At 39.2% G+C, this 12022-nt stretch overlaps 1 protein-coding gene across 1 annotated transcript in view; it reads left to right on the top strand.

Annotated features, from left to right (window-relative positions):
• Positions 1–12022, top strand: part of Gstcd (glutathione S-transferase C-terminal domain containing) — a 97400-nt gene that overhangs the window by 3315 nt on the left and 82063 nt on the right. The window contains exons 2-3 of the mRNA XM_021196103.2: positions 3026–3475; positions 5541–6008. Coding sequence (XP_021051762.1) covers positions 3047–3475; positions 5541–6008 — 897 coding nt within the window. The 5' untranslated portion in view covers positions 3026–3046. The remainder of the gene's footprint in view (positions 1–3025; positions 3476–5540; positions 6009–12022) is intronic.

Below are 12022 nucleotides of genomic sequence, written 5' to 3'. Positions count from 1 at the left end.
AGTCCAAACTGGACTCAAACTTCTTGTGATCCTCCTGTGTAACTAGATTTGAGCCATAAATCATAGGATCTGAAGAATATGCAGTAAATGGAGTCAAGAAGCAATGACAAAGAATTGTGTCCAGTGTTAAAAACTGTCAGAGGACTAATGCTTGACGTGGAGATTTAGGACCTTGGCATCCTTACTGAAACTTTTTGTTTTGTCTTGTTTTTTGTTTTTTCGAGATAGGGTTTCTCTGTGTAGCCCTGGCTGTCCTGGAACTCACTCTGTAGACCAGGCTGGCCTCGAACTCAGAAATCAGCCTGCCTCTGCCTCCCAAGTGCTGGGATTAAAGGTGTGCGTCACCACTGCCCGGCATTGGAAATATTTTAATGACATAATTTCTGATTATTTTTAGTTTGATAAGATTGTTCCTACTACAATAAAATGTGCTTTAATTTAGGCTATACTCTGATAGTATTAATATTTTTTAAATTATGGGGTTTTGAGACAGATTCTCATTAACACAGGATGGCCTCAAACTAGCTATGCATTTTACCATGACTTTGAACTCCTGATTCTCTTTTCCGCCACTTCATAGGGGCAAATAGTATTATTTATTCTAGAAAATTTTCTGAGTGTTTTCAAAATAGATCCCTTTAGATTCAGTTACTACATTAGTTTTTTTGAACCAGGTTCTTTCTGCAGTCTTGACTGTCCTGGAACTCACTATGTAGACCATGCTGGCCTTGAACTCACAGAGCTCCTCTTGCCTTGAATGCTGGGATTAAAAAAGTAAGCCATACTTGGCTAATATTTCTTAATGTAAAACAAAATAATACAAAATAGTAATATTTTGCTGCATAACATAACTTTTGCTCTGTCATATAAACTGTAATTTATTGTTTAATATCCTGACCTTGCCAAATATCCTGACCTTGAACTTTGAACAAAAAGCATTCAAATTGCTTTTTAAAATTCTAGGTGATAAAGAAGTATGTTTAAAGCTGGGCAGTGGTGGCACATGCCTTTAATCCCAGCACTTGGGAGGCAGAAGCAGATGGATTTCTGAGTTCGAGGCCAGCCTGGTCTACAGAGTGAGTTCCAGGACAGCCAGGACTACACAGAGAAATAGCAAATAGCCTAAATGTCTAAGTATTATACCTATGATTTAATATAACCATTTAAAATAAACATCCTTGAAGATTTCACTAAGTAATGAAACTGAAGCATTTCTGTTTCCTTTTTACCTATTTATTCCTCTTACAAACTCCCAATCATGCTGACCTAGAAGAGATAGATGCATGTTCTGTTGGCTGTGTTCAGCCCCTGATACTTTATGCTTTTGTCTACTGCCTTGTCATGTCCTCTTGGTGACTGACTGCAGTATGGCATCTGGAAGAATTGAGGAGGAAAAAATGGCAGGTCTGTGATGAAAATCTAATAAGGGACAATGTAAGCCACATCTCAGAACCCTTGGAGACCCTAGAATTGACTCTGGATGTCTGCCTTAGAGTTCAAATGTAACTAGGGAATTGTCAAAATAGAAAGAGAATGGGGAAAGAAATTTCTTTTTACCTATGATATTTGTAAACTTTGAGCCAAAACTATGTTCTACTCCTAAAAACACAGGGCAAACCAAACACTCACTAAATTTGTACAGGTTATTAAATATTTAATCTTTATTTAATTATATTAGTGAGTAATGGAGAGAGATTGTCCAGGGAAAGTAATGCTTTTAATCTTCAGTTATTAACCAACATTTTTGATTTCTAAGAAAAGTCACATGTACTTCTCATTTTCTCTTAGACAGGCTCACTAATTTTTCAAATTTCACCATGGACAGCTATTTCTATTTTACTTTGTTGGCATTTAACATTTATGAGTACTCACAATGAGTAAAGTTTACAGCTTATATGCAAAATTAATTTGTCATTGTTCTTTTATACCTTTCTATACACACAGTCACAATCACAGACCAACATTTCTTTTCTCCACTATACCCTCTTCCTATTCCATACTTCTAAATGCTTTTAAAGAGTGCCATCTAGTGTCCATTTCTGAATTGTGGTTTATGGAATAGAATGTGGGTAACTCTGGACCAGGGGGTACTCAAGGTCCTTGACAAAAGCCTTAAGGAAATTGTTTGTCAAGCTAGCCTGTGTGCCTTTCAAAGACAACCAGTGTATGTACCTATTCATGCATTCATTCAGCAAATATTTTTTATATACAAATATTTAGTAGGCTCTATTTTAAGCATAAGTTAACAAAATTCTCTTACAGACCATTCTAGTAGTTGCTAAAGAATAAATAGTGTATGTGTTATAATGGTACTTAGTGTTGTGGAGGCAATTAAAACATAGAAGGCAAAATAAAGGGAGTGTATAGATTGGGGTTTGGTTTATTAAATACCCGGTGGCAGTGTTCTGTGTTCCGGAAAAAAAAAGTATAAAGATCTTGAGGTTGGAATGCAGTCAGAATTCTAGCAAATCATAATTCACTTTTGGGGATGCAGTAAGCAATGAGAAAAATTAAGATGAACTCAGGAGACATAAAAGGATTAAGTTCAGGTGTGCATAGGGCACTGTAGAAGGCCAGACTATTTTTCCAGTAAGATGGAAAAAATGCTACAGGACTTGTGTTAGGTGGCAGAATCTCATTTTTAACAGTTGTGGGGCAGGAGGGACAGAAGCCATTGAAGGCAACTAATGTAACTTAGAAGTGATGGTGACTCAGCAGCGGTGGAAATGGTGTGAAGTAGGTTTTGTGCTTATACTACAGAGAGACCCAGAAATGATGGCCCGGGAACAGGGTGTAAAAGAGTACTCAGTTTCTATTTCATAGTGCCGAGGTTGCTCATCATAAGCCCACCCCTAAAAGTGTGTAACCATGCAGAGTGGGCAAAGTTTCCTCTTGGAAGCCATTATTCAGCCTAGAAGTAAAAATTCTTGCATATAAATTGATTTTTTTTTTTTGAAAAACATTCATCTTTTAGCTTCTCAATTCTTGATGTGAAAGCCTATAACCATATTGATCTTTGTTCTAGGTGACCCAATGACAACAGAAAATGAAAGGCATTAAGAAAAGTCCTGCAGAGGAATCTCTGTACCTGGAGTACTCTCACCAGACAGAAGGATGCATCTTTCCTCTCCATACATCTGTAACGTTGTTTTTATTATCATACTGTGAATGCAAGGTCTTTAACGTTTGCTTAGTCCTTCCTGGAGAAAGTACAGATTCTTCAGATACTTCATTCCTAAAAGAGGCACTGCCCCAGGACCTGGAAATACAGGTTATCTCAAAGCAGGCGCTCCCTCCAATCGTCCAGAGTTGCTGTTTGCCTGCGGTGGTAGATCACCCTGATGTTTTCTGTAGAGCAGGACTTGCTGTTGTCCTAAGACACATAATCCAAAAGTCCTATGAAGCTGAGCCCTCAAGAAAGGAAATTTTGGAACTTCTGGGTTTTAAAAAGACTTGTTTGAAAGCCTGTGCTGAAGTAAGTATAAGGTCTCTTCTGCTATTTAAAGTAGAAGTAATAACAGTTACTCCAACATGAGTTTAACTTGCCATTTGTAATTATTGGATAGGTGAGTCCTTTACATGGCATCATTACAGGGTAATATGGAAAAGTTTAAAATGTGCTTTATGAAGTTTGGATACATATTTTAAAATAATAACAATGGTTTTCCTCCTTCATTATATTGAGGACCTTTAAAAGAAATGCTCATAAGTAGATAAGAGCTTGAATCGTAGGGCCTTGTAAGCCCTGAGGAGTGTTTAAAGGCCCTGGGGATGTTTTGGTGGCATGGTGCTGAAACAGTAGCCGAAAGCTCCTGTCTTGAGACATATCCATGAGGCAGAGAACTTTCAGGGAATAGCTTGAGTCCTTTGGAATCTCAAAACTGTCACAGTGCCACACCTCCACCAACAAGGCCAAGCAGCCCAAGCCTTCCCAAACAGTTACAGCTTCTGGGGATCAAGTATTCCAATACATGAGCCTATAGGGTTCATTCTCACCAGTTCTGCTTCTTCACCCCTGCAGACCTGTGGCCATATCATAAAGCAAAGTGGATGTAATCCGACTTCTTATGTCTCCATCGTCTTTCAGTCTCAATACTCTTTTCAGTGTCCAAGGTTTCTCCTGGCACTCTAGGCAGTCTTTATTTGTAATCACATATAAAGTCAAAAAGCAACTTAAGTGTTTCCAACATACAATGACACAGAATTTGCATTGCCATTCCAAAAGGGAGTGAGGAGATACTGGACCAATACAAGGCTGAAACGCAGGAAGCCAATTCTAGGTACTATAGTTCCATATATGATGTCAAAGGGCTTAGATGGCTTCACCTTTGTACCTAGAGGATTGCAACTCATCTCTCTCTCTCCCCTTGGTTCCACCCTGTGTCTATAACTCTCCTTGACAGGTGTCTCATGGCTCTGGGGTCTCCAACATAATCCAGGCTTCACTTTCACAGCTTTATAGAGCAGCCTTTCTTGAGGCTGCCATGCAGGGTCTCAGCTGCTCTTGAACCATAGAGGAAGATTTTGAGACTCATTAACTCTTGTATTCTTCATAATGCCAAAGTTATGTGCTGCCTGCTTGGGATGGAGCCTGACTTCCTCCTTGAATTACATCTGCAAAAGCTTCCTTTGTTGCATTTGGAACCAAAAAATTCCTCAAGCATTTTCTTGTTGTAAGTTGGAAGCTTAAAAGGGCAATTCCTTTATTCCATTTTGCATAGGGCCTGTCGTTATCTTTTTTAGTACAAACAAGCCTTAGTTGCAACATTAAATTTCCTGGTGCTCTTTTTTCCCTTCCAACTGTACATTTTGTATTTTTTATCCCATTTGTTCTTTTTCACTGTAGATCAACTTAACAGTGATTACTAATAATCATGGAACATAGTATTAGCCTCTATTGAAATCTCCTCAGCCAAGAAAAATTGTCTCATTACTTTTTAATTCGGCCTCAGACAGGTTCTTAGGAAAAGGGCATAAAACAGCCACATTTATTAGCAAAAAAATCTCAAAAATAGTTTCTAGCCTAGTTGCTAATATTGTTTCCCTCTGAAACCTCTTGAGCTGGGGCATTCATAGTCTGCATTGCTCTCAGCACGGCTGTATTCCAAGCTCCTACTAGGATGGCCTGCTAAGCCTGTCTTATAGCATTCAGCTGCTCTCCTAGTCCAAAGTCTAGCACAGTCTTAGAAACAAACACCCAGCATGATCAGGCTGCCTTACCTCCATCCAGGCAGTATTTCCTAACCCTTCCTAAATGTGTCCACCTGCTGTGGCCCAAGTATTCAAGTGGATGAGCCTGTTCTCATTCAAACCACCACAGGGAGAGGGTGATGACTTACTCAGTAAGGACTCAGGAACCCGGAAGCTGCGTTTTCCAAACACTGTAATATGTTTTCTGATCTAGCACAGAATCCGAGCACCCATGGATGCTTTAGCCCATCCCTTAAATTATTTGAACCAGTCTTATTTCCCAGTTATAGCTAATTTTCTTGAAGGTGTGTTACGAGGGGAGAATTGCTCACATCTTGTTTGTTTTGTAGGTTAGTCAGTGGACCAGGCTCTGTGAACTCACCATCCCTTTGGCTGTTGAGAATTTTCTCCAAGAGTCCTCTGAACATCCCCCGACTATCCCTGAAGAAATCCTAGAGCTCGAGAGGAAGCTCAGCGAGCCTGTCAGAGTACACAATGATGACAAACTCCGGAGACAGAAGCTGAAACAACAGAAGGCTGCTGGCAGTGAGCCTCCCTCTGGGAAGGGGAAAGCAAAGAGCAAGGCAGGTGCACAGAAGATACCCAAAGACTCAGCTGCTTCCTCCAAGAGTCTGGAACTGAAGGTGGCCTTCTCAAAGCTCACAGTGCAAGAAGATGCAGCTGCTAGCCACAGGGAGCCTTCTCACATCAGGAAAGCAAAAGCTGCCGACCTTCCGCCTCTGGAGCACGTGTTTGCAGAAGGACTGTACTTCACGTTGGCAGACATCGTGCTTTTGCCCTGTGTTCACCACTTTTTGGTAAGGGTGTGGCTGCAGTCTTTATGTTACTATGCGTTTCAGTTTGATAAGTTGCTTGGGCTGGTGTTTGGTTCTCAGCAGATCTCCTGTCTGTGAAGTGGAGGCTATCCTTAGGATCTTGGTTGCCTTCCCTCCAAAGGCGCATGTGTTAAAGGCTCGGTCCCCAGCCTGTAACTTACTTGGGAGGTGGTAGAGTTTTTTGGATGCAGCCCATTGAAAGGAAGCTGCGGCAATGGCTGTGCCTTTAGCTGGATACAGGCATGGTGACACCTTCTGTTCCTTTTGCTGCTTTATTTGCATGAGGTCTCCTCCCATACACCTTCCTACTGCAGTGTTCCCTGCCACTACAGGTTCAGATAACAGGCTCAAGTGACCATGGATGGAAATCTCTGGAACTGTGTGGCAAATGGACCTTGGTCTTACTAACTTTATTTTTTTCAGTAGCTTTCTCATAGTGATGAGAATCTGATTAACACACTCTATAGTGTGATTAGTGTAAAGAATGAATTAAATTATGGTTAATTTTTAGTTACTAAATGTTAGTAATTGATATTATTAATTTTAAGTTGCTATTATAATTGTCCAATGAGATTCCAATGAGAAAAAAAAACAAAAACATGACTAAAAATTAAGAACACTTGTCAGCTTTATTTTATAATAAAATAGTCAATTAAAATGCTAACCATTATACTGGGTATTATCAAATCACATTTTTTTTCCTCTTATTTGAATACTTCTCTGTAAGATTGCATGCTTTTCAATGATGTGGGAAAATTTACATGTAAAGTTTTCTTTCCTAGAAAAGTTTATTTGCCTTCTGTCTATCTACCTACCTACCTGTCTCGTCCTCTATGGAAAAAGAACCGGGTGATTTACTATAACGAACATAAGAGACTAGCTTTTGCAGCCTTCCAGTTGGTTCTTAGTACCTGCAGTTTTCCTAATTTGAAGCACATTCCCTTTTTTCCTAGTAGAGACTCAGAAACCAGATTTTAGGCTGTTTATATAGCAATCCTGTTTATATATCATTAGACTTCTAATGAAAATCTGTACATTGGCATTGGTACAGTATGGAGAAATTGCTCCTTTCTTAAGGACTCTTTTGTTGTCTCTGTTGTCCAAGGTGAAATGAAACAAGAATGACAAGCACATTATTTCAGCATTAAACAACTTGGAAGGAGTTGGAATTGGGAACTGTTTAGGCTTTAACTGGTATTTTAAATGTCCTATGGCTGTCTTTTCCCAGTCAAAAGATTTTTGGTTTCATTTATCCTTGACTCTTCCCTTTTATGAGTATGAAAAGACTTTTTTAGAGTGGTTGTACATTATGAGAGAGATGGTATTCATGATTTCTAATTTCTCAAGAGTTTATAGAGGCACTTTCATTTTAAACATTATTGAAGGTGAGTTTGTCGGGAGCTTTGTAAGTACTCAGAATACAGTGATGATCAAGGCAGTTAAGATCCCAGACTTCACTGGAGCTAATTTTCTAGTTAGGGAAATGAAGAAATGAACAAGTAAACAAACAAATAATATTTATATAAAATAATGGTAAGCGCTACAGAGAAAATAAGAGTATTTGATTTTTAATTCAAGAAAGCAAAAGACAAATTGGATTCACCTGCATGAAGGTGACTTTAGATCTTCCAGGTGGCCCTATTCATTTCAGGTGATTTGCATTTCATTTTAGATACATTTAAATGTTATTTACCTGATTGGGATTAATCAAAGTCAAAGTATTTCTAATTGACTGGATTTTTTCCATCTCTAATCAGGTAGGATATCAACTTGACTATTACTGAGTAACTCTGATGTTGCAAAGGAACACTAGGTTTAAAATAGAGCAATACTGGCTAGTGAGATAGATGGCTTAGCAGATAAATTCATGTGTCATGTGCAAGGCAGACAAACTGAATTCCATCCATGGCACCCACAGTGGAAAGAAAGAACAGACTTCTGAAAGCCATCCTGTGACATCTACAAACATGCCTTGGCACATACATGCTTGTGTTGAAACACAGGTACTATCACATACAGTAATAATAAGCTTAAAAAACTGTTAAGAAACAAGATGTATTTATCCTTTTCTGTTATATGGTTTTGAGACAGACTCATCTATCCTGGGCTAGTCTCATACTTCCTATGTAGCTGAGGATGACTTTGAACCTCTGATCTGCCTGTACCTTTCAAATGCTGGGATTACCAGTATGTACCACTACAGCTCGTTACGCAGTGAAGGAAGGACTCAAACCTGGGGCTTTATGAATGCTAAGCAAGCATTGCCAGCGAAGCTATATCCACAGCCCATTGTTTTAATGACATTTAACATATTTTCCTTTATTCCTTTGTATTTTTCCTAATCTGCACTTTTTTTTCAGGACTTCATCTTTCTTTGTTAAAAGCCTTGGTGTTGTTTCTGTCATATTTTCCTCCTGTGAGTCATTTTGAGTGATGCATCCATCATTTTTTTTGAGCAGATATGTTGCCAGACCTTTGTGCTGGAGTGAGTACAAACCATCAAAATCAGGATCAAGTTTGTGATCAGTAATGAAGACATTAATTTGCATTAATAGTGTCAAGCTAAGTCAGGGTCAGGGTAATTAGCTCTAGACTTAAGGTCGGGGCATGAAAGATGAAAGATGAGATAGATTTTGCTAAGTCAGGGTTTGGATGAGTAGAGTTGAGAAGGGTTAGAGACATAGGTTTTGCTGAACAGAAGCTGTAAGGGGTCTAGGAGAGTGGTGTGCCGAGCTGTTGCCATGAACCTGCTCCACTCCTTGCAGTGCGGGGTCCTAAGCCACACAGTTGATTTCCAGTGCTCTGGGACTTTCTCATGGAAGAGGCTTGGCAGTACCCTGTCTTATTCGAAATTGTAAGAGTAGATTTAAAAGGAATGGATAAAGTGCAGAATTCTTAGTCCCACTCCTCTGATTCATTGATTAGACCTCCCCTATTAGGAAGTATATTAAGTATTTGGAAGACATTGTAATGAATAAACTAAAAAGGAATGAATTGACGTGCAGAGCTCAGAGCCCCACATCTGCTAAGTAAGCTAACTACCACAAGATATATTGTACTCCCTTCTTTTAAATAGGAGTTCTTGTCATTCAATTACAGTTCATGTTCAGATAGAAGGGAAGCTATCATATTCACCTAAAAATAACAAATTAACAGAATAGAAGAAAGGTAAGGAAAAGAAAACCTGTCTAATTTCAATGTATCATAGTTTTGTTTACTTTTAATTGTCATACAAAGTAACAGGTTTCTTTATGGCACTTCCACACATACATTGTCCATGTTGATCCTCCTCCCACCGCTCTCCCAGTCCCCACCCCCATATCCTTCCTTCCCATATTAGTGCCTTCCTACATTCATGTCACAGACAGCTGCTGTCCCCTCAACCCTTGCTTTCTCTTAAAGCCTCTTTTTCTGCTCTGTGGTTTTCTTTCTGTGTGTGATCCAGGGAAAGATCTAAGGGTGTCATATCTTCAGTTTTGAATGAGTAAGTCTGTTAAGTCTACAGTAAGTAAATAAAAGAATATGTAACAAGTAGCAGGTAAGTACACAGATAGCAAATTATCAAATAAAGTGCTGAAAACATTCCGCAGAAATGACTGGAAAACCCCTTTGAGACAGTTAGCCAGGGAGAGTCGGGGTAGAGCAGAAGGTCTCCTTGGGTGAGGCTCCCAGGTAAAATAAGAAATGGAGACAGTTGACATCATCATGTATGCTACAGCATCCAGCAGACACTGACTAGGGACATCAAGGCAGTCAGCTGAATTCTCAATTAAGCTTTCCCACCACCACTGGGTTCCCATGGCTGAATTTTCTGCTTCTCTTTCCCACTGTAGGTACTTTTGAGAAAACTGTTTTTGTTTCCAGCAATTAAGATTTTTATTATTTTATAAAGATTTTTAAATTGTGTGTGCATGTGTGTGTGTGTGTGTGTGTGTGTGTGTGTGTGTGTGTGTGTGCAGGCCTATGTATGGGTATGTATATATAGGTATCCATGTTAGAAGAGGGTATTGGATACCCTAGAGTTTGAGTAACAGACATTCAAATGAGTACAGAGACTTGCCCATTTCTTGTAGATTTTCTAGCATTGTGGACTCTATGTTTCCTAGTATTCCCTAATGATCATCTGGGTTGGAGTGGTGTTGATCCTGTTCCTAGAGCTCCCTGTCCACCTCTTATTCTGTTGCTGTTGGTCTCTTTCAGTTGGCTTGGCTAACAGCTTGTCCATCTTGCTACTCCTTTAAAGAACCGCGTCTTAATGTGGTCATTCCTATACGTGTGCTTTGTTCTGCCCTCATCTTACTACTTCTTGCCATCTAGTGCATTTTAGCTTGGCTTCTTCTTTTTCTAAACCCTAGAGTTAGATGCTTGAGTAGGCAAGATTTCTCTCATTTTTGTAGCTGTAAGCTTTCCTTGTAGGGAAATCTCAAGAAATTCTGGCAAAATGTGATATATATTTTCTTTGATTCTAGAAAAATTTTAATATCTTCCAGATTTCCTCAACGATCCTGATTATTCAAAGGTGTACCATTCAGTCTCCATCTCTTCCTGTAGTTCCTGAGATTTCTTTTGTAGTTGCTTTCCAGTTTTATTTCACTGTGGTCTGATACTTTTTTTTCCTTTTTTTTTTTAATTTATGGGCTTTGTGGCCTATAATGGGATCAATTTAAGAGTAGTTTCCAAGCACCTCTGGGAAGAATGTGTGTTCTTTATTTGTTAGATGGAATATTTTATAGTTCTCTGTTGAAACCAGTTTATACTACAGTATAGTTTAGCTTTCATGTTTCTTTGCTAATTTTTAGTTTGGAAATAAAGGTGGGGGTTAAAGTCTGCCACTGCCATTGCGTCAGCACCTTAGTGCTCATTTGTGCTCTTCATCATGAAACTGAAAACTCTGATTCAGTGCCAAAGTACTTAAGATTCTTACATCTTCTTGATGGACTAGTCCCTTGGTTAGTATGTACTTGTTCTATCTCTTCTGTTAACTTTGCTTTGAAGTCTGCATATCAGACGGGAAAGTCCTCACGCCAGCTTGCTCACAGCTCATTTGCTTGCTCAGTTGAGTCCCATCCTGTGACTCAGTGTTTGGACATCTTTGCCATCTAAGTGTGTATCTTGCAAAAAGAAAGAAAAAGAGAAAACACATACTATCTTTTAAATCTAATCAGTCCACATCTTCTTAGTAGGTGAATCCATTTGCAAATAAAGTCATCCCTGAGAGAGAATTATTATTTCCTCGGTTCGTTCTTCCCATTGGTTGGATTATCGTTACCTGTATTCTTTCCTCTTGCTCAGGCTCCGTCTGCTCTTTTCAACGCAATTGATTTCTCGTTCTTTGATCTTCTGTTGCTGCATTGTCTTGTGTGAACTTGCCTTTCTTTTTCTTCTGTGTAAGTTTAAGACTTGCACAGTGCTGTTGTGGTTGACATGGTAATTTCATTTCTCCATCCATTCCAAAAGATAATATTGCGATCCTGGTTGACAGTTACTTCCTTTCAGGGCTTGAACTAGATCACTCCCTGCTTCCCTGGCTTGTAGAGCTGCTCATGATTCGGATGCCTCTGCCTCTGTCTGTGAGTTGGCATTTTCCCTTATAGGTGTCAGTATTGGTTCGTTGCTTTGCATTTTTGGGAATCTTGACTGTGAGCTGTTACAGAGAGTCTTTTCTGGTCACTACTGTTAAGGAATTCTAAATGCCTCCTGATTTGATGGCTGTCGTCTTCTCTGTGTTTAAGAAATCTGTTACAATTTTATTGAATAAATTGCCTATGCATTTATATTTTATCTCAGAGCCTTTTATCTTTACTCTTGGGTTTGGTCTCATTATATATCTTGGAAGCTGTGGTCCCATTTACACATCAGAATTTATCATTGTCCTGATTTGTCTTTTGTCCCTGAAATTAAAAAAAAAATTGTTTTCTCATTTGGTCTTGCTTCTTGTTGATTTTGGGGAGGAAGAGGAGGAGGAGGAGGAGGCAGAGGCGGAGGAGGAGGAGGAG

This window comes from Mus pahari, chromosome 4 (genome assembly GCF_900095145.1).
Source record: "Mus pahari chromosome 4, PAHARI_EIJ_v1.1, whole genome shotgun sequence".
NCBI lineage: Eukaryota > Metazoa > Chordata > Mammalia > Rodentia > Muridae > Mus > Mus pahari.
The sequence above is the reverse complement of the archived record's forward strand: the minus strand, read 5'-3'. Positions and strand labels throughout refer to the sequence as shown.